The 25376-nt window shown below is 44.5% G+C and overlaps 1 protein-coding gene across 1 annotated transcript in view; it reads left to right on the top strand.

The window, feature by feature from the left end:
* Window positions 1-25376, top strand: part of AK7 (adenylate kinase 7) — a 110658-nt gene that overhangs the window by 3616 nt on the left and 81666 nt on the right. Inside the window, exons 2-4 of the mRNA XM_011951490.1 lie at window positions 3176-3364; window positions 9831-9939; window positions 13759-13853. Of these exons, the coding sequence (XP_011806880.1) occupies window positions 3176-3364; window positions 9831-9939; window positions 13759-13853 (393 nt within the window). The remainder of the gene's footprint in view (window positions 1-3175; window positions 3365-9830; window positions 9940-13758; window positions 13854-25376) is intronic.

The raw sequence follows: 25376 nt of genomic DNA, 5'->3' as shown, positions 1-25376 counted from the left end.
GAGGCAGAGTTTGCAGTGAGCCGAGATTGCACCACTGCACTCCAGCCTGGGTGACAGAGTAAAAATCTGCCAAAAAAAAAAAAAGATACAGATATAGAGAAGATAGTTGAAAATCTGCCCATAACTCTTATTTATTTATGTATGTTTAGAGACATGGGTCTCATTAACGTTGCCCAGGCTGGACTTGAGTTCCCAGGCTCAAGTGATCTTCCCACCTCAGTGTCCTAAGTAGCTGGGACTGCAGGCTGTGTGTAACGTTTGACTCTCCAGAACTAAACTACTAATAACCTATTGTTAACAGGAACCCTTACCAATAACATAAACAGTCAACAGGTATTTTGTAGACATAAAATATACTGTGTTCTTACAATAAAGTAAGCTAGAGGAAAGAAAATGTTTATAAGAAAATCATAAAGAAGACAAATATATTTACTATTCATTAAACAGAAGTGGGTTGCCCTAAAGGCCTTCATCCTTTTTGTGTTCATGTTGCACAGGCTGAGGCAGAGGATGAAGAGGAGGGGCTGGTCTCAGGGGTGGCAGAGGTGGAAGAAAATCAGTGGACAAGTGTACCTACAAAGTTCAAACCTGTGCGGCTTAAGGGTCACCTGTATAAAAAAGGGAGGGGACATGAACATGGTTGAGATTAGGAATGAAGGAGAATCTAGGCATGGTGGCACACGCCTACCTTCCCAGCTGCTCAGGAGGCAGAGTGGGGAGGATCGCTTGAGCACAGTTCGAGGCTGCTGTGAGCTGTGATTACATCACCGCATTTCAGCCTGGGAGGTATACATAGGGCTGAGTAAAACCTTGCCTCAAAAAAAAAAAAAAAAAAAGAATGAGGGAAGGGAATTTATTTCCTTCCTTAATCCCCTTTGATTTTGAATTTTTTTTTTTTTTTTCTTTTGAGATGGAGTCTTGCTTTGTCGCCAGGCTAGAGTACAGTAGCACGATCTTGGCTCACTGCAACTTCCACCTCCTGGGTTCAGGCAATTCTCCTGCCTCAGCCTCCTGAGTAGCTGGGAATACAGGCGTGCGCCACCACGCCCAGCTAATTTTTGTATTTTTAGTAGAGATGGGGTTTCACCATGTTGGCCAGGCTGGTCTCAATCTCCTGACCTCATAATCTGCCTGCCTTGGTCTCTCAAAGACCTTGATTATTTTTTATAACAATATTTTTATAATGAAACTTCTTTTAGTATACAGAGATCTTTTTCTAGCAATCCCGCTGCCTTGGTCTCCCAAAATGCTGGGATTATAGGCATGAGCCACCACGCTCTGTACAGAGATCTTTTTCAAAAGCTTTTCAATAACAGAATTTTCTAGTTGGTCCTTAATTAATCAGGGCCTTTCTCAAATTCCAGGTAATTACTGATCATCTCCTCCCAGGAACATGGGAGTGGAAATATGAGGAATATAAGAGAAATGGAAGCTGTGTCTCGTCGTTAGGCTTACAGCCCAGTTGAGCAATGCCACCCCAGCCCTATCGCTTTTTGCTGCGCATCAATTTCCTCAACTGTGAAAGGGGATAATAAAATTGAATATGTATGTTTGAGAGATAAATGAAATGAAAACATACATACTTTACTTGGGAGAAATATATTCCAATAGGAGGTTGAAGCTGGCAATCTTACATGCTAACCTGGACTGTTTTCTATCCAAATAAATGAGGTGGGACTTTCTGTTTATTTGGTTTTATTATTTTTTATTCCCAAGGTATGGTAATTCCATGGTTATTTATATATGCTTAATAGATAAATTAAAATAAAATGATTGTGGACATATATAAGTAGTTATTGACATATAAACAGATGAAACTCTTCACCACCACAGAAGCCACTTCTAAGGATAACTTTTGGAAAACAGGAAGAGAAACTTTGCCAATTTCTTTCTATTTCTTTATTCCATACCCTAGCCACTGGCCACATGTAGCCATTGAACACTTATGTGTTCAATGTGGTTAGTCCACACCAGCCTGGGCAACAACAGTAATACTCCATTTCTACAAAAATAAATATAAAAATAAAAAATTAGCCAGGCGTGGTGGCACACACCTGTAGTCCCAGCTACTCAGGAGGCTGAGGCAGGAGGATCGGTTGAGGCCAGGAGTTTGAGGTTGCATTGAGCTATGCTTGCACCACTGCACTCCGGCCTGAGCAACAGAACGAGACTCTGTCTCAAAAAAAGAAATGTGACTAGTCCAAATGGAGATGTACTGTCAGTGTAAACTGCAGATTGAATTTCAAATAAAAAAGTAAAATATCTCAATAATTTTTATATTGATTACATATTACGTTGATAATATTTTGGATATATTGCATTAAATACCACAGCATTTCATTTCATTTTTTTTTTTTTTTTAAGGCAGAGCCTTGCTCTGTTGCCCAGGCTGGAGTGCAATGGCACAATCTTGGCTCACTGCAGGTGAGCAATTCTCCCAGGTTCAAGCAATTCTCCTGTCTCAGCCTCCCGAGTAGCAGGGACTACGGGTGTGCACAACCACACCCAGCTAATTTTTGTATTTTTATTAGAGACGAGGTTTCACTATGTTGGCCAGGCTGGTCTCGAACTCCTGACCTCACGTGATCCACCTGCCTCAGCCTCCCAGAGTACTGGGATTACAGGCATGAGCCACTGCGCCCGACCTCACAGCATTTAAATTAATTTTACCTTTTGTTTTCACTTTTTAAAATGTTGCTTCTAGAAAATTTAAAACTACGTAAGTGCCTGTAGTCCCAGCTACTCAGGAGGCTGAGTCAGGAGGACCCCAGGAGTTTGAAACTAGCCTAGGCAACATAGCAAGACCACATCTTTAAAAATAAATAAAATAAAATAACCTATGTGGCTCCTATTACATTTCTACATTTCTGTTGGACAACACAAATATCATCACTGTGACCCAGCTCTGCCTGCTGCTAGAGGAGTGCAGTATCCAGAAACAAGTTAATTAAGCTCTCTGACCCTGAGTTCCTCACTGTAAAATGGGGAATTATAACAGTACCCACTCCTCCAGGAATTCAATCAACTTAAATGAAATGACAGTGTGCAAAGCATCTGCTTTGCCTTGGTGGTGCCCAGCAAGCACTCAGGAAAGCTAAGTTTCTAGAATCATCATTCACTGGCTCCCTGACTCTAATTTGTTCTTACCATTTGGGAAATTTCTGTTTCCTTGCAGTTTCTATCTAACTGTGTAGTTGGGGCTTCACTTGAAGAAATTACAGAGGAAGAGGAAGAGGAAGATGAAAATAAGTCAAGTACGCTGGAAGCTTCCTCAACCAAAGTGAAGGAAGGCACATTCCAGATTGTGGGCACGCTGTCCAAGCCTGCCAGCCCGCGGCCTGACTTTGCAGCGGAGACATACTCTGTAAGTCCCAGAGGCTCTGGCCAGGAGTAGACAGAGGGAAGAGTCGCCTTTGGCTCCAGTGCCTTGACAACTTGTTTTACTGTTTGTCTCTCCTCCCCTCTCTTCCACAGACATGGCCAGGTTGAGGGAATGGCTTTCTGCTGTGATGGAGATTTACCTCGTAGACCCCACTTTCAATTTGGGGCCAAAGCAAAGAGTTTAAATTAGATAGTGTTGGAAAGGATGGATCTAATTTGGACTTTCAGACTCATACAATTCTCCTCTCCAGCATATTCTGCCCAGGATTATCCAAGATGAGTCTGTGCCATGATGGGTGCTGTCTGTGAAGGAGAAATAGGCCGGGCGCAGCTCACGCCTGTAATCCCAGCACTTTGGGAGGCTGAGAAGGGAGGATCACTTAAGGCCAGGGCTTTGAGACCAGCCTGGGCGACATAGCAAGCTCCTGTCTCTATTTTATATTTATGAAAGTAATTTTTTAAGAGAAACATCCTTTGGTAATGCGCCACTCAGGAATAATATACCATTGCTGTCTCCAGAAACAATGCTGTCTCCACGTGACAAATTCAACACAGTCCTACTCCTAAGATATTTAAATGTCTGAGGAGTGGCCTCTTCTTCTCCTGGGCCAACTCCTCCCTTACCCTGCCTGCTGCTCTCTGGAGCCGACCATACAGCTTTCCACATGCTGTACCCTGGAGCAGCCTTCTCTTTTTTTTTTTTACCCAACCCACCTTATTCATCCTTCACGACTTGTGTCACTTCCTCCAGGAAGCTGTTCATGATTCCTACTTCTCCCTCACTCCCAGTTTGGATTCTGAGCTCTTTTTTGAGCTCCCATGTCATCCTTTATCTGCCTAGATCATAATGCTTTTCACACTCATTGTTATCACCTGTGTATCGTGGAGGTCCATGGACACTGACTGTCAGCTCCTTGAGGGTGGAGACCCTGCCTTGTTTATCCCCGTGTTTATCCATGTATCTGTGGCACCTAACACAGCCACTGCCACAAAGTGGCCTTAATAAACACTAGTGGAATGGACAAATGCATCCCCTCCAGACATCTTTAGGACCTTCCCATTCACCCCCTTCCTCTGTCTTCTGGGTATTCTTTCTCATTCACCTCTCTTCTCTCTCTTCTTGCCACTGGCTTCTTCCTCTACACCTACACGTATGCTCAAATCATTCCTACTGTAAAAAGCACTTAACTTGACCTCCCTGCTGGCCACCAGCCTCTTTCTCTGCCCCTGGCCCCTGCCACCACTGAACTTCAGGAGACCACCCTCATTTGCAGGCCTCACCCATTCACCCCCACCATTCACTGGTCTATCCAATGCTGGCTGGCCCTGCCCACAACACTTCACAGGAGGTGCCCTGGCCAGTGTCACCAGCAGTCCCCTAACTCCTGAGGGCTTTGCTCACCTGGCTTCACAGCAGCAGCCTGGCTTCCCGAGAGAAACTCGCCTTCCCTTCTTGTGCCTCGGCTCTGCACTGACTAAGTGCCCAAGCCCTTCTTCCCAGCTGCTTTCTCTCGCTCCTTTTCCTCTTTTAACCCTTTAAATGGAGTTTTCCCCAGAGCTCCCTCCCTTCCTACAACAGGTGACCTGCCTAAATTTTATCCAGCCCTATAGCTTCAGCTCCACATATAGCTAATGCTTTTCTCACCTGTCTGTAGCCTCCAAATCCAGCTGCCTCCTAGACCAGTCTCCGGTTGTCCTGCAGGCATTGCTAAATCAACATATCCAAAATCATATTTATTAGACCCCCCACAAAACCACTCTTTTTTTTTTTTTTTGAAGGGGGTCTGGCTCTGTTGCCCAGCCTGGAGTGCAGTGGCACGATCTTGGCTTACTGCAACCTTCGCCTCCTGAGTTCAAGCTATTCTCCTGCCTCAGCCTCCCGAGTAGCTGGGACTACAGGCGTGCGCCACCACGCCTGGCTAATTTTTTGTATTTTTAGTAGAGACATGGTTTCACTATGTTGTCCAGGCTGGTCTTGAACTTCTGATCTTAGGTGATCTGCCCGCCTTGACCTCCGAAAGTGCTGGGATTACAGGCATGAGCCACTGCGCCCAGCCCAAAACCACTCTTTGTATGACTTTGTATTACTGGTTTGTATTAAAGACCTTGCTGTCTCTATCAGTTGGGGCTGTCTTGGACTGCATGTCATAGAAAACAGAGGTGACCCAAACTGACTTAATAAATAAGGAAATTCATCAGCTCATGTAGCTGGTGGCCCAGAAGTGGAACCAGCTTCAGAGCTGCTCCACAGGCTGCAGCTCCTCTTCCTGCCCCTTCCTGGGCTCTGCCCTCCTTGGGGGATGACTTTATCTTCAGGCTGCAGCAAGACTGCAACAGTCCAGGGCCTTAGTTCATCATGCACAGTGACACTCTGGCAATGCAAACTTCCAGACGGTCTCAAAGAAAGGAAGATGGACATTGCCAGCAGTCCCTGGCAAGCATCTGTTTGAGTCTCACTGTCGCGAATGGAGTTACTGTCCCTTTCCTGAGACAGGCACTTACCCTTAGTTCAATTAGGCTCATCCTTTAAGCCAGAAGAGGGAGTTAATTTCCCGCAGGCTGAGGAGTATCTCAAGCAAAATTGGGGTTCTGTTGGAGAAAAGGAAGAGGAAACAGAAGTTTGTAGACAACAACAGTGTCTTTTATCCCATTCATTACGCACTTGCCTTCCATCAAAGCTGAAACCCTCAGAGAGCTGTGGGCTCTTCGCTTGCCCTTGACACCTGAATCCTATTGGTCATGGGGTCCTCAGCACATCTCTTTGTCAGGTGTCCAGTCTGCCCCTCCTTTCCATTCTCATAGCCATGTGCATTAGTTCCGATCTCTAGCATCTCTCACTACTCACCTGAATTCCATTCTGCGAATGTTTCCTGTGCACCCTAAGGATCTACAGATGAACGTGGAGCTCACGGCTTGGCAGGGACTCTGTGACAGTACATGTGGGGACAGAGGCATGCACAGAGCATCACCCAAGGCTCTCTGAAAGGGGCACCTAAGGAGTTCTCAGTCTTATCTAGAAAGACAGGAGGCAAATGAAGCTTCAAATAGCTCCCTGCCAAGCAGATCGAGGCCTCCTATGCTCTGATCTTGAGATCCTGGAGCCTCCATTAGCACAAAGTCCTGCAGATGGCCTTCTCTTGGAAGGCTTGTATCTACTGGAGATGGTAGGGCTGAGGCTGGTCTTCCGTGGTTGAGTGGAGCTTGCCAGACAGGTAAGGGAGGAAGGAAACACCAAGCAAGGGGGAATGCCTGGGAAAGTATATGGTGGCTGTGGCAGAGAAAGAGCATGGGCTATGGGGAGCCACAGAGAAGACGCAAAGGTGGCAGAAAAGGTGAGGGAGAGTGCTCGCTTCAGCGGCACATATGCTGAAATTGGAATGATACGGAGAAGACCAGCAAAAAATAAAGAAAAGAAAAGAAAAGGTGAGGGAGAGATGAGAATGGAAACCATTGGCCTGGTCCAGGTTATGAAAGGTGCCTCTACCTGGCTCAACAAGCCACCTACTATTCCCTGAACATTCTGGGCTCTGCCAGGTGAGCTCGTATTCATCCTTCCAGCCCAACTCAATTATCTTCTCCTATGAGACATAATCATGTCTTTCTCTTAGTCCATTGAACCTCAAATGTGCCTCTATCTATGACAGCCCTTTCCACATTTGGGGCTGGCTGTACAGATTGCACACTGTACAAGAGTGCCTGGCTAAGGGAGTGAGTGAGTAGGGGCTGAAGAGCAGCCTGTTATGTTGGCTGTCCTGGGCCCCAGAGTGTAGCCCTTCTTATAATGTTTCACCAAGCAGGTTACCTTTTTTCTCATTTGTACAAGGGCTTCATATGTGCTTGGTTGGGTCCTTGTCTACATTAGACCATAATTATTTGGTATAAATCTTCTCAAGAAAGCGCATGCACACACACACACACACACACACACACACACACACACACACACACACACACACTGTTCCTTAGTATCAGCAGCTATATATTATTCACTTTTGCCTCTTTTACTACAGTCAAAAGCAGGGCCCACAAATGTTTGTTGAGTGAACAAATGAATGCACAAAAATAATTACTCCACATTGGGTGAAGACACCCATTCTCTTGAAAATGTGGCTGTTTCGTCTTAAATAGATCCAACCATAATTTGACACGTGTGCATGTTTTTCTATGGACAGCACTCGCACCTGCTTTTACAAGCTGGAAACATAGATGCTGTAGCTCCTTTCTCTGGGACCACATCTAGAATACACATCTTTGAGTCCTTGTATTCTCCCAGTGTTTTCTTCTTTTCTTTCACGTGTTATTTCTGGATCTTGATCCATCCTAGGTGTACTGGGAAGGTAGTGTCCTTTCCCACTGTCATGCTACTGGTAAAGTAAAAATGGATGTTTGGATCAGGATTGCCAGTGGCTCTCCTCTTGCACATTCAGTCGAGAGAAGGAACTGAATGGCTGGTGGTATGGGTCGAGTTGTTTCTCCCACACCCCGAAGAGATATATTGAAATCCTAACCCCCAGTATTTCTGAATATGGCCATATTTGGAGATAGAGTGTTTGCAGAGGACATCCGATTAAATGGAGGTCATCATCCAGGAACGGTAACTCACGTCTGTAATCCCAGTACTTTGGGAGGCCAAGTGGGCAGATCACCCGAGGTCAGGAGTTCAAGACCAACCTGGCCAACATTTTGTGTGAAACCCTGTCTCTACTAAAAATACAAAAATAGTGGGTGCCTGTAATCCCAGCTACTCGGGAGGCTGAGGCCGGAAGAATTGCTTGAATCCGGGAGGTGGAGGTTGCAGTGAGCTGAGATTGTGCCACTGCACTCCAGCCTGGGCAACAGAGAGAGACTCTGTCTCAAATAAATAAATAAATTAAATAAATAAATGGAGGTCATTTAAGTGGGCTTATCATCCAGTATGACCAATGAGCTTATAAGAAGGGGAAATTTAGACACAGACGACACACAGGTAGAACACCATGTGAATATCAAGGCGGAGATCAGGGTGATGCATGTACAAGATGAGGAAGAGGTTGCCGGCAAACCAGCAGAAGCCAGGGCAGAGGCACGAAACAGACTCTCCCTCTTAGCCCTTAGAAGGAACCAACCCTACAACACCTTGATCCTGGATTTTTAGCTTCCAGAACAGTGAGACTTTGGTTGTTCAAGCCATGCAGTTTGTGGCAGTTTGTTACAACAGCCCTAGAAAACTAATGCAGATTCATCCAAAAGGATCTAGGGAACAGGGCTGGAGAAACTAGCAACCTGGTGCATGCTGTTGAGTTTAACAAGGATGTATTACCTTGCCAAAGCAGAACTGTCGTTTCCTGAGGAAACGCATCAACTTCCCTTTGTTCTTCAGCTTGGTTTAAAAGGTTCTATTTTAATACAGTTGGTCAAGGAACTGTGGAAAAAAGCTGATGTTCAGGACAATGGGAATAACAAATACTGCACATTTTGGTTTGGAAATGCAGGGTCTTTTTATTGTTCTCTTAATGTACTCAAGGTATTGTACTATTGGGAAGTGTACTGGCATTCATGCAGCAAGGAATGACTAGTTAAAACACAGTGATCACTGGCTGGCACCATGACTCACGCCTCTAATCCCAACATTTTGGGAGGCCAAGGTGGGCGGATCACCAGAGGTCAGGAGTTTGAGACCAGCCTGGTCAACATGGTGAAGCCCCATCTCTACAAAAAAAAAAAAAAAAAAACCCAGGCATGGTGGCGTGTGCCTGTAGTCCCAGCTACTTGGGAGGCTAAGGTATGAAACCACTTGGACCTGGGAGGCGGAGGTTGCAGTGAGCTGAGATCACGCCACTGCACGCCAGCCTGGGCAACAGAGTGAAACTGTGTCTCAAATTAACAAAAAAAAAGCACCGAAAATGATCAGCAAAGTTATTTCTATTTAATGTATAAACTTTACATTTTTAATCATTAAAAGTTTCTGTATTTTAAAAATATTCCCAGCTGTCAACTGTAATAAGATACCTTACATCTAGAAAGAGAACAGATTAAATCCATCTTGAGAATTGTAAGACAATCCGCATTCATCATTCCTCAGCACTTCTGAGAGATTCGTGATATCTAATTGCTCAAATAATCTTGTATAGAGTTTGAATTAGTTTTAAATGCCTCACTCATTTTCTTCCAGGGTGTTCTAATTCTTCCCTTCTGAATTGGAGTTTAAACAGCGTGCAGAAATAGTACCTAAGATTATTATGCAATTTTTAAATCATCTGCTCCAAGCTGTTTTCATAAACTTCTTTGTTACTTGAAAACTACACACAGAAGAGAGTCACAATTTCATTTTAAATAGAAATCCTCCTGCAGGCGTTTCCTGTGGGACTCTTCGGTGTAGCATACCTATTTTGAAAATTATCATTTCATCGAAATATTAAGGTTACCTTGTTAGCTGCCTGCTGCAAATGGCTGTCAATTTTGTTTTTCAGGCCATCTCCCGAGAAGACCTTCTCATGCGCCTGCTGGAGTGCGACGTTATTATTTATAACATCACTGAGAGCTCACAGCAAGTGGAGGAAGCCATCTGGGCAGTCTCTGGTCAGTGAGGTGTACTCTTTTATCTCCAGAGATGCTATTGTAGTGCTGCTTACTTCACCTAATAGTCATCTAGGAACACTAGGCAAAGTAGGGCTATAGAAAAACTGGTCTGAGACGTACCTGAAGTATGAAATCCATGATAATAATATGAATAGATACTTCTGAAGAATAGAATATTTTTAATTATCAAAAAAATGGAGGCCGGCTTAGTGGCTCATGGCTGTAATCCTAATACTTTGGGAGGCCGAGGTGGGAGGATTATTGAGCCCAGGAGTTCAAGACCAGCCTGGACAACATGATGAGACCTCGTCTCTACAGAAAGAGTAAAATAAAATAAACGTATTTTTTTTAATGAAACATTACCCAGGCTGAAGTGCAGTGACCTGATCATAGCTCACTACAGCCTCAAACACCTGGGCTCAAGAGATCCTCCCGCCTCAGCCTCCTGAGTAGCTGGAACTACAGGCTTGTGCCACCATACCCAGCTAATTTTTATTTTTTATTTTTTTGGTAGAGATGGGGACTTGCTATGTTGTCCAGGCTGGTCTCAAACCCCTGGCCTCAAGCCATCCTCCAGCCTCAGCCTCCCAAAGCACTGGAGTTACAGGCATGAGCCATGATGCCTGGCCAAAACATTTAACTTTTAAAATTCAACCTGACTCATTCCATAGGCACTGCTTAAGGAGGTGGGGTTGAATGTACTGGGGAGATACAAAGACAGATAAGAAAAGGCACCCCAAGGTACAAGTCATCACATAAGAGACAAGGCACCCAAGAGAAACTTTAACTCAACAAAGGGGGGTGTGCTCACAAGAAAGTTATGTATAAGAGACACGTGACTTTAAGAGGGGAGAAATTATTTCTAACTCTAAATATTTGATTCACTTCAACAAATGTTCCCTGATGGCAAAGGTCAGGGAAAGCTTGTAGAGAATGCTTGTATTATGAAAGTGCTTTGAAAAATGTAATGAATTCTAAGGACCTCAAGTCTAAGGGAACAAAGTGATGTTTAGCAAGGTGGTGCTTTTGTGATTCATCTCCTCCAAAACAACCTCATTTTTTTTTTTTTTGAGACAAGATCTTGCTCCGTCATCTTGCTTTGAAAAATGTAATGAACTGTAAGGACCTCAAGTCTAAGAGAACAAAGAGTTGTTTAGCAAGATGGTGCTTTTGTGATTCATGCTCCCGCAAAGCAACCCCCTTTTTTTTTTTGAGACAAGATCTTGCTCTGTCACCCAGTCTGGCATGCAGTGGCGCTGTCTCGGCTCACTGCAATCTCCACCTCCCAGGTTCAAGTGATTGTCCTGCCTCAGCCTCCCAAGTAGCTGGGATTACAGGCATGTGCCACCATGCCCAGCTAACTTTTGTATTTTTAGTAGAGACGGGGTTTCACCATGTTGTCCGGATTGGTCTTGAACTCCTGACCTCAAGCGATCCGCCTGCCTTGGCCTCCCAGAGGGCTGGGATTACAGGAGTGAGCCACTGCGCCCAGCCAAGCAACCTCATTTAATACATCAAAATGCCTCCATAGGTGCCTCTTGATTGTGAATTTCAGACATTAACCACTGACTTCTTACTGTGACAGATGGGTATCAGCCTTTCTTAGGACCACCTTCTCCCCCTCAAGGAAATGTAACCTTTTCTCAAGCTTTGACACTGCATTTCCTTTCATGAGCTTTAAAATGTAGAGTGTTTTACTGCTTCCTTCTAATAAAGAGGTTCAAATAATCAAGAAAATTTTACTTTTCTATTTGGAGGAAAACTTTTAGCTGAATTACTTCCTTTTTGAGATATAGAGTGTTTCTTTGTGTCTGCAAGAAAGTATAGTCAGATATCCTTCAGTCTGTCACCAGAGTCACCTGGGAGGTATGGGGTTGGTAAGGCATGAGGTTGGTAAGGGATGGGGACTTTGTCATTTTACCTAATGCACAGTCTTAGATTTTGTTTTTCTTGCAATGGATATGTATTCCTTTCTTTCTTTCTTTTTTTAAAGATAGGGTCTTGCTGTGTCACCCAGGCTGGAGTGCAGTAGTATATCATAGCTTACTACAGCCTCAAACACCTGGCCTCAAGCAATCCTCCTGCCTCAGCCTCCTGAGTAGCTAGAATTACAGGTGTGCATCCAACTATTTTTTAAAAACTTTTTGTAGAGACAAGGTCTAGACATGTTGCCCGGGCTGGTCTCCACCTTCTGGGCTCAAGCAATCCTTGGCCTCCAACAGGGCTGGGATTACAGGCATGAAACACCACACCCGGCTATGTATTATATTTAACAATGTTTTATTAAATTATTTTTAAATGTCTTAGGATTCTCCTACCTTGCCTTTTTCAGATACTATGGAAGGAAGGCAGGATGATGAAGAGAAAGGAATACATTATTAGAAAGGAGAGAAAATATTTGCATATAGACGAAGGATGTGTTCAAAGGGGAATGAGCAGATCATTCTAGACCTATTATAAATATCATAAATAAAAAAGAATAACCCAGTTAGAGGACCTCAGAGTATGCCAAGTATTCACAAAACAGGCCAAACTGAAGCTCAGCACAGCAGAAAGGTTAAAAGAGCAAAATTAAATTGAAGAGACGATTTTTGTTATTAGACTAAAAATAGAAACAAAAGTAACACTTAAAGTTTGGAATAATACATGATCATAGTGTTCTTAGACTTCATTCAATAACACTTTCTTGTTTAAGGTAGAAATCCATACATTTATTAGATCCAGGATATCAGCATTTCATTTGGTTGCTTGTTTAGCGAATCACCTCATGATACTCAAATCATACCATGGCAGCTGCACCACTTAGCCCCTCTGACAGTTTAATTAGACCTCACTTTGCAGCTCCAATATGTTTCTTGAAAATTATACATCATGAAGAATATGTTAATGGAATCCCTTAGCCACATACATTCAAGGAGATTCAATGCTTAAATGTGTAGAGAGCCTTTTTGCAAAGCAACAAACCCTTTGGAAATAAAATGCTCACCTTTCCCTCCACCTCTATCCTAACTATGAATCCCTACAAGTTGTTGATAACCAAACGTTTCTGCCTTATCGGTGCTCTCCACTACAGCCCACAGCCCCAGGGGTGGAGTGGGAAGGGCGGGCACACCCTGAATTACTTCCTTCCGTGATGGCTTTCACTGAACAGGGTTGCCTTATGGGAACTCCTAAGAGGCCCTTCTGATGTGGGGCCTCTGCTGCCCCATCCCCAGCCTGCTCCCTTTTTGGGCAGCTGGCTAGGTGGCATGGTGGGGACAGCACGGGCCTGGCAGCCAGACAGCCTGGATTGGACTCTCTGCCCCATCACTTCCCTCTATGATCCTGGGCAAACTGTGCCTCGGTTTCCGCACCTGTAAGCCAGAATACCTATCTCACAGTGGGGGAAATTCAACAAAGCCCATGAGTTGTTCTAATTCATGTCAGCTATACTCCTATGAGCCTTACTGTCACCAGCCCTCCCAAAAAGTAAAAGCACATGGCCAGAGGCCAGAAAACAGGAAGGGGCCACAATTTTGAGCTCAGCTCAGAAGGGATCAAGCAACTGATGAGCATAGTGGAGAGAAAGGGCTGCAGTGGAGAGCACTGATGAAGCTGAAATGCTTGGTTGCGAACAACCTGCGGGGATCCGTATTTCAGATACAGGTGGTGAGAAAGGAGAGGGGATTTGAAGAATGGTGATGGAAACAGGTCAAAGAAGCATCAGAGGTAATAGCACCCTGGTGTTAAGTGGCTCCTACTGGTGACTAATAGTACACGTGATTTAGAAACCAAGCTGTGCATGGGTCCAAATAACCATTCTGTTTTTTGACCCCATAGCACTCAGTGAAGAAGTCAGCCACTTTGAAAAGCGAAAGATATTTATTTTACTATCCACAGTGATGACTTGGGCGCGATCCAAAGCCCTGGACCCCGTAAGTAGAACGTTAGCTTTCCTTTGGGTAACATTTCACCCTTAACACCTTGTAATCTGTGTGCGGAGGGAACTTCCTACAGCGAGTTGTGTATTCTCACACTCCTGAATCCTATCCCATGATAAGCACCCAACAGAGTTCATTGACTCTAAGCACATTCAATTCTAAGGGATTTCATCGTTTTATATGCCTCTAAGAAAGAAAAATATGCTGCCTATGACACTATAGCAAAGCTTGCTTATCACTTCTGCTTTGTATTTTAAACATACTGAAAAAGCTCTCTTTTAGACTTACTTAGACTCATATTTTTTGTCATGTACATTCTTGTGCATACATTACAAAGAAAATATAGGCCGGGGCAGTGGCTCACACCTGTAATCCCAGCACTTTGGGAGGTCAAGGTAGGTGGATCACCTGAGGTCAGGAGTTCGAGACCAGCCTGGCCAACATGGCGAAACCCTGTCTTGACTAAAAATACAAAAATTAGCCGAGCATAGTGCCGGGCACCTGTAATCCCAGCTACTCGGGAGGCTGAGGCAGGAGAATCGCTTAAACCCAGGAGACAGAGGTTGCAGTGAGCCAAGATCATGCCACTTCCCTCCAGCCTGGGCGACAGAGTGAATAATAAATAAATAAATTTTATTTATAAATAAAATAAATGAAAAGCAAAAGAAAATGTAAGTAAATATAGTGATTATAGTATTCCCAAAACTTCCTCATATTCAGAGTCCATCTCTGAATCACACCACATTCTGTCTTTTTCCACACAACTCATGTCATTTATTTGAATCATGTCATTTATTTGTAGTACTTTCCTATAAAGTATGTGGTTATTACGTTGCAAGAAAACATGAGCCACAGACATTCTTCCAACATTGCTTACTCATTGAGCAAATGTCAAATTGACATTTGCTGCTCTGTTCCCGTGCCTTGTGCCTATGCAGTACCTTTCCATTTCAGTGCTGAATCACGGTACACTCTTTTAAAAGGCAATTAAATCAACAGGAGTAGCACCTGACTCAAGTTGAAGTGATAACAATAGCAACAGTGTGTTCAAGGTCACAGTCACTGGCAGCAACATTGCCAGTGCTTCCCGACTGACTAAAATGATAAACCATTGATCCCAGATATGTTCTCATTTCAGAAATGTTAAATGTGAAAAAGTGCATGATATGGTCAATGGAATATATTATATATAACCAGGAGATATTTACGCATTCATCACACTTATTGCATCAAATGCTATGTATTTGTTTAACTGTCTCTCCCCTGGTGGACTGAGAACCCCTTGAGGGCAGGGACTACAGGTTTCATGCTCTTTCCTTGTAAAGTTGACTCACCTACTTTGGATGCCATCACCTCAAGGAGCAGGTCATGGTCATTTTATTCCTGTTATAATCCCTTTCCTCAGAGCGTCCAGCTAGGCGTCCACCATAAAACAATTACGAGTCAATGGACTGGCTGACTGCTGTGCTAGCGTCCTGATCGTCCCAACCAAAGTAAGCAAAGAAATGAATAAGTTCAATAGCAGACTTCAGAACAGCTGGGCGCAGAGGATTCAACAATGTCCTCAATACTCGCTGACTCTCTTTCTTTTATGGTTTCTTTTCTGTTCTGAGTAGACTTCACTCTCCAGTAAGCCCCCTACACTGAATGGACTGAGAATGGGGAAGAGATGGTTCCGCAAAGAAAACATGGGGCAATGGCTCCTGTGTTAGCTCCCGTCCTGTGGCATGCACTCATCCTCTCACCGTGGTTTTAGTTTGCATTTACCCAATGACAAATGATGGTTTTAAAAGATTTATCAAGGTATAATCAATGTACTAGGCCAGGTGTAGTGGTGCACACCTATAATCCCAACACTTTGGGAGGCCGAGGCGGGAGGACTGCTTGAGCTCAAGAGTTCAAGACCAGTCTGGGTAACAGGGTGAAACCACATCTCTACAAAAATTGCAAAAATTAACCAGGTGTGGTGGCGAACCTGTAGTTTCAGCTACTCAGGAGGCTGAGGTGGGAGGATTGCTTAAGCTGGGGAGGTCGAGCCTGCAGTGAACTGAGATCACTCCACTGCACTACAGCCTGGGTGACAAAGTGAGACCCTGCCTCAAATAAATAAATAAATTTACTGTATTGTATATAGTGAAGTTAACCTTTTATAGTCCTGAGTTTCAACAACTGCATACAGTTGTGCAACCACCACCACAATTGGGATACAGAACACTTTCATCACTTTCCAAAATTCTCTACCTCATGACACACACAAAGTCGATTCCAGTTGGATTACATAACTAAAATTAAAAAGCAAAAACTTTAATTTTTTTAAAGAAAAATTAGGCCCAGCACAGTGGCTCACGCCTATAATCCCAACACTTTGGAAGACCGAGGCAGGCAGATCACTTGAGGTCAGGAGTTCAACAGCAGCCTGGTCAACATGGTGAAACCCCATCTCTACAAAAAAATACAAAAATTAGCTGGGTAGCTGGGTATGGTGGCGCACACCTGTAGTCCCAGCTACTCAGGAGGCTGAGGTGGAAGATCGCTTGAACATGGGAGGCAGAGGTTGCAGTGAGCAGAGATCGCACCACAGTGCTCCAGCCTGGGCGACAGAGAGAGGCCCTGTCTCAAAAAAAAAAGGAAAAATTATAGAATTTATGGAGGATTCCTCAAACAAGACCAGATACTGCTAAATATTTTTTTAATTGACAAATCTAGCTGCGATAGAATTAATGAAGTAATAAATAATATTTGTGTTTGAGATTTGCTTCTAAATAATCCAGGAGGATGAGGAAGTCAGTGGGGGTATAGATATAACAGGACCAGTTATGCAAAACAAACAAGTTTATCCCCAACAAGTCTAATTGAAGGGGGCGTGGCAGAAGATGTGGCATCCGTTTGAAGTCAGAGTAAGCTGAGTAAGACTTTTGCTTGCAAGCAACAGAATCCAGCTTTCTTAATCAGAAAGAAGACGTGTTAGAAAGTATAAACAATATCTTACAAAACCCACAGTCAGAGATGCCACTGGGCGTCAAGGACTGGGAGCCATGGGGAGCTCGGTAAAGTCTCCCACTTTCCTCTCTGCTTTTCTCTGCTTCTGTCTCCTTGTCATCGTCACAGGAAGTCTTTTTTGTTTTGTTTTGTTGTTTTGTTTTTAGAGACGAAGTCTATAATACAGAGACCTCCAAAGAAAGGTTTCCTCTGCCAGATTTACCAGAGTTGGCTTTTGAAAAGAGAGTTCTAATCATGGACTCTAAATCGTAATCCCTATAAGACAGACTTGGGATGGGAAGAAGAAAGGTGAGCTGCAAGGACTCCTGGTACTTACTTTCTTTCTTTCTTTTTTATTTTTATTTGTTTGTTTATTTTTTGAGATGAAGTCTTACTCTGTCGTTCAGGCTGGAGTACAATGGCGCAATCTCAGCTCACTGCAACCTCTGTCTCCCGGTGTCAAGGAATTCTCTTGCCTCGGCCTCCTGAGTGGCTGGGATTATAGGTGCCGACCACCACGACCAGCTAATTTTTGTATGTTTAGTAGAGATGGGTTTTCACCATGTTGGTCAGGCTGATCTCCAACTCCTGACCTCAGGTGATCCACCCGCCTTTGCCTCCCAAAGTGCTGGGGTCACAGACGTGAGCCGCTGTGCCAGGCCCTGACTCCTGGTACTTTCTTTGGTCTTCCTTGTCCTTGCAGTACCTTTTTTTTTTTTTTTTGAGATAGTCTTGCTATGTCACCCAGGCTAAAGTACAGTGGCATGCTCTTGGTTCACTGCAGCCTCTGCCTCCCAGGTTCAAGTGATTCTCCTGCCTCAGCCTCCCAAGTAGCTGGGATTACAGGCGCGTGCCACCACTCCTGGCTAATTTTTTGTATTTTAAGTAGAGATGGGGTTTCGCCATATTGGCTAGGCTGGTCTCAAACTCCCCACCTCAGGTGATCTGTGCACTTCAGCCTCCCAAAGTGCTGGGATTACAGGCGTGAGCCACCACCCCCAGCTACACAGGAAGTCTTAACAGCCAAGGAAACCAGTTCTAAGTGAAGAAAGAGTCACTAGCATAATAGGTTGGAAAAAAATATTTATCAGCTGATGACCTTATAAAAGATAAGCTCTGTCACTATGAAAAATGTCCCACCAGCAGCCCTTCTGAGCACCCCTAATACACAAATTGTATTATCTGTTTTCCAGTAGAAGGAACTCCAGGACTCTGGCATTGGTAGGGAGTTGATTCTGTGTCTTGGGCCAGTGAAAACTGAGATAGGCTGGAACCTATTATTGATGCTACAGAGCCAAGATCTTTTCAGAGATGTCCTGAGTAGGCCTGAGCGGAGAAAAAGGGCCCCCACCAGCCACGCTGTGAGAAGGCGAGCATCACGAAAGTGATTCTGTCTGTTGGGTGTTTCCCATCTGCCCCTCCAGAGCTACTCTCTGCTCTTCTCCACCCTGCTCCAAACTTGTAGTCTAGATCAGCAAGCAACCTTCTCCTCTGCTCCCAACTGGGTTTGGCCAGTGGGGCTCACCGGTGAGAGGATGGGGGAATTGAGAAGAATGAGGTCAGATCACTTATTCCCCTAGCTCCCTTCTTCAGAGTTGCTGTGGGTAGGCTGAGTCTCTGAACTCAAGCCACTGCGCCTGCTGGGCAACCCCCGTCCCTGGGCTCTAATCGTTGCCTGCCCACTCAGCATGTTTGGATTTAGGAGTAGTACAGAGCACCCTGTTCCTGGCTCCAGGTGATGTGGTTTCCCTACACCCTGCCCACATCTTCATAAATAGTCCTGTTATTAAACTTTCCTGAAATTACCCAACGTTGAATATGCTGTTTCTTTCCCACGAGGATCCCGACTAATACATTATGCTTAATTGAAATCAGTTGAGTTTGTGAAAAGCCATGACTCCATAATGTGACTCAGAAAAGTGAATATTAGATTGTTGTAGATGCTGCTGGCTTCCTGTCATGAAGCCACGCCACTGTCTTCCTTGCCAGCAGAGCCATGACTTGTTAAGTTCAAGTGTCCACACTGCCCATGAGATCCAGAGAAGGGAGACTCTATCCACATTCCACGGGAAAATCCTGATGGATGCAAACTAGCCATGATGGTCCCATTCTTCTTGCTGATGATTGGCTAAGGGGTGGGCATGCAATCCAATTTTGGGATGTGGGATGTAACAATCCTACCCCCCAAAATGTAGAGTGGCTTACACATGGAGGAAGTGTATAGCTTGCTCAGGTAAAATGTAAAACAGGTGTTCCTGATGATCAAGTCAGTCTTCTCCCAACTCTGATTCAAGATCCAGGCTCCTTCTGTTGGATGGTTCCAACACCTTCCAGAATGACCTCTGGGGCTGTCGTGCACACCTGCATCAGGCCTGTGGAGGGGGGCGAAACACAAAACATTATGCATGGGAAGCTTTACGAACCAGACTTGGAAAAGATGCTCATCACTTCTGCAAATTTCGTTGACTAAAATAAAACTCAGCCCATAGCTGAGGAGCCCAGAATATGTAGTCTGCGTCCAGGAAATCAGTCTGGTTTAGTCTCTGGCACAGAGGAAAGATGGCCAGGAGACTCCCAGGAAGTGCTCATCCCTGATTAGGAGAGACTTCAAAGAAGACATGGGCTTTCTTTCTCTGTGGATATTGTCATGTCTGGATGTGAAGCTTAGACTGCTGCTACTAGTCTTGCTATGATCCTGAAAAGAAAGGCCACATACAGGAGGCAGAGCTCAGAAGGCATCAGAAAAGCAAAGCCAGTTTCCAGTGGCAGGGTCTGGGGAAGGTGTGGTAGGCGCCATGTCCAGCCACAAAGGTGGCAAGAAAAAGTCCCTAAAACGGCCAGGCGCAGTGGCTCACACCTGTAATCCCAGCACTTTGGGAGGCCGAGGCGGGCGGATCATGAGGTCAGGAGGTCGAGACCATCCTGGCTAACACGTTGAAACCCCGTCTCTCTTAAAATAAAAAAAAAAAAAAAAAAAATTAGCCGGGTGTGGTGGCGGGCGCCTGTAGTCCCAGCTACTCGGGAGGCTGAGGCAGTAGAACAGCATGAACCCGGGAGGCAGAGCATGCAGTGAGCCGAGATCATGCCACTGCATTCTAGCCTGGGCGACAGAGGGAGACTCCATCTCAAAAAAAAAAAGAAGTCCCTAAAACAGCCCAAGTAACAGGTCAAGAAGATGGATGGAGGATGAAGAAGACAAGGCTTTCTTTCTCCTTTTCTTTATTTTTCTTTTTTTTTTGAGTGTGGCCCAGATTGGAGTGCAGTGGTGCAACCTCGGCTCAGCTCACTGCAACCTCCACGTCCTGGGCTCAAGTGATTCTCTGGCCTTAGCCTCCTGATTAGCTGGGATTACAGGCACCTGCCACCATGCCCGGCTAATTTTTTAAATGTTTTTGTAGCGATAGGGTTTTGCCATGTTGCCCAGGCTGGTCTCAAATTTCTGGGCCCAGTTAACCCACCTGCCTTGGCCTCACAAAGTACTGGGATTGCAGGTGTGAACCACCGAGCATGGCTGAAGATAAGGCTTTCAAACAGAAATAAAAACAGGAGCAGAAGAAATTTGAGGGGCTAAAAGCAAAGGCCACGGGGAAGGGACCCCTCGCCACAGGTGGAATTAAGAAATCTGGCAATTGGCTGGGCGTGGTGGCTCACACCTGTAATCCCAGCACATTGGGAGGCTAAGAGGGGAGGATCACTTGAGCCCAGGAGCTCAAGACCAGCCTGAGCAACACAGCAAGACACCATCTCAAAAAATAAAAAATTAATATTTTGAAAAGGAAATCTGGCGAGTAGTAAGCTGTTCCTTGTGCCTGAGGAGATGGTGACCCTTGATTCCATCCATGTGTATTTGAACATCTGGATTCCCTGCATCACATCTTTTGCCACCTGTAGCTGGAATGAAGTGTTGTCTTGGAGCCTGTTGTACATTTAAAAATAAACTTTTGGAAAAAAAGAAAAACAAAGAAAAAAACCTGTGGTCCCTAGAGCCACCCTACTCAGGAATACTACTTATGGGAGATGATTTTCCCAGTGTGTAGGTCTTTTTGAGTTTGGTTTTCTGTCGCTTGTAGCCAAAAGCATCCAAATGGATAAAAACTGCACATAAATCAGTTTTGTTACAAATGAAGGGTAAATATTAATTTATTATTAATTAATTTAATAAATTTGATAAATTGATTTAATTAAATTAATGAATTAATGATGTATTAATTTTAACAATAGAACAATCTTAATATATATTGGGGTTGGTTTTTCCCTTAGAACCTGTTCATTTTTAAAGTCTAGCTATGTGCTTGTTTCTGTATGTGTGAGTAAGGAGATATAACCCAGAGGTGACCCTGATTCAACAAAATATTCCAGAACAAGGGCCGATGGGCTCTGATTGTCACACATAATAACCAGGTAGGAACAGAGTCCACCAGGTGATCCACGTGGGCAATCAAACACAATGACCAATTAAAAAGAGAATCCAGGCCAGGCACTGTGGGTCATGCCTATAATCCTAGCATGTTGGGAAGCCAAGGCAGGTGGATCACCTGAGGCCAGGAGTTCACAACTAGCCTGGCCAACATGGTGAAACCCTATCTTCACTAAAAGTACCAAAAAAATTAGCTGGGTGTGGTGGCGCATGCCTTTAATCCCAGATACTCAGGAGGCTGAGGCAGGAAAATTGCTTGAAGCTAGGAGGTGGAGGTTGCAGTGAGCCAGGATCGCGCCACTGTACTCCAGCCTGGAGACAGAGTGAGACTCCATCTCAAAAAAAAAAAAAGAAAAGAAAAAGAAAGAAAGAGAATCTAACAGGGTGTTAGAGTGTTACAAGATAACAGATTCGCCCATTGGTCTAATAAAGGACAGGGGAGATTGCTCTGTAGACTGTGTTCTCTACCTCCTAGAAAGAGGAAGCGTCTAAATGACCTTAGTAATTATAACAAGATAGTAGTAAGGTAGGCTGAGTTTCCAGAAATGCTGACCGCCATCGATTTATAATGTAACAATGAAAGGATCACGGCTATAACCCCTGCTAAAGGAAAGGTCAACCACTCACCCTTTACTGGAAAGGCAAAGGATGCAAACAGTTGGGAGGAACTAAAACCCATATTAAAAAGGTTTGGGTTCAAAATACACTTTATTTGTTGTGTTTGTAACAAGTGAAATTTAAGGACTAAAGGGAACACAGCCCAGCAACTGGTCGCAAAGGTGCATCATACACAAACAGATCTCTGTCCCAACCAGAAATCGAGGAATGACAGCCCAGAACCTGCGGCCCCCTATGGTTGGAATTTATGGGCTCCAGTGCCACTGGCCAGAGAGAGATTGATCTTCCTTTTGTCTCAGTCACATTCTCAGAATGGCAGGGAAGAGATTGGCCATCCAACCCGTGATCCCAGATACTCAGGAGGCTGAGGCAGGAAAATTGCTTGAAGCCAGGAGGTGGAGGTTGCAGTGAGCCGGGATCGCGCCAAGAGATCAACCACATCTCTTGTGGTTCACCTCATGGAATGTGACCATTTCCCTGGCAGCCGTGAGGACAAAGGGTAGGGCAAATCCAGAAGAGGGGTGTTGGGCCAGTCACAGGGAGCAGGAGGGTGGGTTAGGCAAGCTGGCCCAGCACGCCATGTGAGCCAGGGCTGCAGAGGGGCCAGGACTCAATTCATCCTGAAGGCAAAGCTGACTACACTGTTTCCAGACTCGAGCTGGCAAGTGAAAATACAGGACACTGAGTTAGATCTGAATTTCAGATAGACAGTGAATAATTTTTTAGCATACCTATACCCTGTGCAATATTGAAGACATGCTTGTACTAAAAAATTAGTCATTTGTTTATCTGAAATTCAAATTTAGTTGGGTGTCCTGTGTTCTACCTGGCAACTGTACGTGTAGGCCACTAGACCTGTTTACGGGGACAGTTAATTGTGCAATATGTATTCACTAGGTATCTACTATGTACACAGAATTGAAGTGGATCTTCCCTTCAACAACTCATTCTCCCAGCTTTTTCCCAAGGACATCTCCTGGCATCTCAGTTGCTCTAGCCTCACTCCCCTCCTCCCACCAGCCAACTCACCGGTAAATTCTGTTCATTCATCATCCGAAATGTATCATACACACATTTCGTTCTCTTTGTATCTATGGCAACTTTCTAGCCAGCCTCAGCCTTTAGCTTCTTGAACTACTCAAGTGGTTGTGCAGTTATGGCCTACCTTTGTGCCCTCCAATCCATCCTCCACAGCACTGCCTCAGCCATCTTGTTGAAATGTCATTCACAACTCTGATATATCAGTAAAAACATGCGTCAGAATATCACAGGTACCTCCAGAATCTGTACAAAAGTGATATGTCAAGTTAAAAATACATGTATCAATCAATAGCAAACCAGGTGGCTAAAAGAAATACATATATTGGAATATTACATGTACCCCAAATATATGCACTGTGATATATTAAAATATGTGTCAAAATATTAAATTAAATAAATTCAGATCATGTTACCGTCCTGCTTTAAAAGCGTAAAACCCAACTGGGCTTCGTAGCTCAAGCCTGTAATTCCAGCACTTCAGGAGACCAAGGCAGGAGGATTGCTTGAGACCAGGAGTTTGAGACCAGTCTAGGCATCACAATGAGAGCCCGCCTCTACAAAAAAAATTTTTTTTTGATTAGCCTGGCATGGTGGCAAGCGTCTGTGGACTCAGCTGTTCCCAGGAGGTTGAGGCTGCAGTGAGCTGTGATTGTGCCACAGCGCCCCACCCTGGGCAACAGAGTGAGATCTTGTCTAAAAAAGAGGTTTAAAACCCTTCCATAGCCTTCTGTTGCTATTGGAATGAATTGAAACTCCTCAGCATGGTTCAGAAACCCTGATAAATGGCTATCACCTACCGCATTCCCTACCACTTCCCAGCTTGGCTCCAGTCATTTTCTCAGGAGCAATTGTACTCCTACTTCTGTAGGGTTTTTTTTATTTTGTTTTGTTTTGTTTTTGGAAAGGATTTTTGCTCCGTCGCCCAGGCTGGAGTGCAGTTGCACAGTCTCGGCTCACTGCAGCCTCGGCCTCCCAGGTTCAAGTGGTTCTCCTGCCTCAGCCTCCCGAGTAGCTGGGATTACAGGCACCCGCCACCACGTCCAGCTAATTTATGTATTTTTAGTAGAGACAGGGTTTCCCCATGTTGTCCAGGCTCTTGAGGCCAGGTTGAACTCCTGGCCTCAAGTGATCCCCCCACCTCAGCCTCCCAAAGTGCTGGGATTACACCTCACCTAGCCTCAGTAGGGTTTTCATTGTGTGTTTCTCCTACCTTTTCAGTTGTTTCCTTGTAAGCTCTGGGCTCAAAACTTTGGTTATTTAACTTAGACCAATGTGTTGTGATTGAAAGGTTCCATATTGAACACTGTATTTTTAAAACCCCGAAACCCTGCTCCAACAAAGATCTCTGAATTTGGAAGGATTTTTACCAAATCACACTGTTGCATGGCTCTCAATTTTTTCTTCCAATTCCAGTAGTTTTTAATGTAGTTATTTTGGTTGCATCCCTCTATGGGACTGCACAGGATGGGGGAGAGACTGAATATGAGGTACAGGTCAGTGAACTGTCAAGAAATATTTTTCATTACTCATTCCCAGAGTGTACTTCATCTTAGCCAGTGAAACCAGTTTTTAAAGCCTGAGCCAGCGACTTGCACATGCAATGTTCTTTTTAACATGTTATTTATTTTGGGGAGGGCCAGTTTGGCAAAGAGAAAAAAGAAAAAACAATTTAGGTTAAAAAAAAATAAAACTGCAGGCTGGGGTGAGGTAGCTCATGCCTGTAATCCCACCATTTTGCGAGGCCAAGGAGGGAGGATTGCTTAAAGCCAGGAGGTGGAGACTAGCCTGGGTAACACTCGGAGACTCTGTTTCTACAAAAATCAAAATAAATCAGCTGGGCATGGTGGTGCATGCCTATATAGTCCCAGCTACTCAGGAGGCTAAGGCAGGAGGATCACTTGAACCCAGGATTTCAAGGCTGCAGTAAGCTATGATCAGGCCACTGCACTCCAACCTGGGCAAGAGAGCGAGGCCCTGTCTCTAACAAAATATATATATGCTTAATACCTTTGTGGAATCTCAGTGGCAACCTGATACCATCTTTGTGAAAGACTTTGTTTTTAATTTTGTTTAGACTGAATTTGTCTCCTAAAGCGTTTTTTTTCTTTTTCTTTTCTTTCTTTCTTTTTTTTTTTTTTGAGATGAAGTCTTGCTCTTGTCCCCCAGGCTGGAGTGCAATGGTGCGATTTCAGCTGACTGCAACCTTCGCCTCCTGGGTTCAAGCAGTTCTCCTGCCTCAGCCTCCCGAGTAGCTGGGATTACAGGCACCTGCCACCACACCTGGCTAATTTTTGTATTTTTAGTAGAGACAGGGTTTCGTCATGTTAACTAGGCTGATCTCAAACTCCAGATGTCGGGTGATCCACCCACCTTGGCCTCCCAAAGTGCTAGGATTACAGGCGTGAGTCACCACGCCCGGCCTCCTAAAGCATTTTTAAGAAAAGTAAGCCGGGCGCGGTGGC

This window comes from Colobus angolensis, unplaced genomic scaffold (assembly GCF_000951035.1).
Source record: "Colobus angolensis palliatus isolate OR3802 unplaced genomic scaffold, Cang.pa_1.0 Scaffold32, whole genome shotgun sequence".
NCBI lineage: Eukaryota > Metazoa > Chordata > Mammalia > Primates > Cercopithecidae > Colobus > Colobus angolensis.
This window is presented reverse-complemented; position numbering and strand designations above follow the sequence as displayed.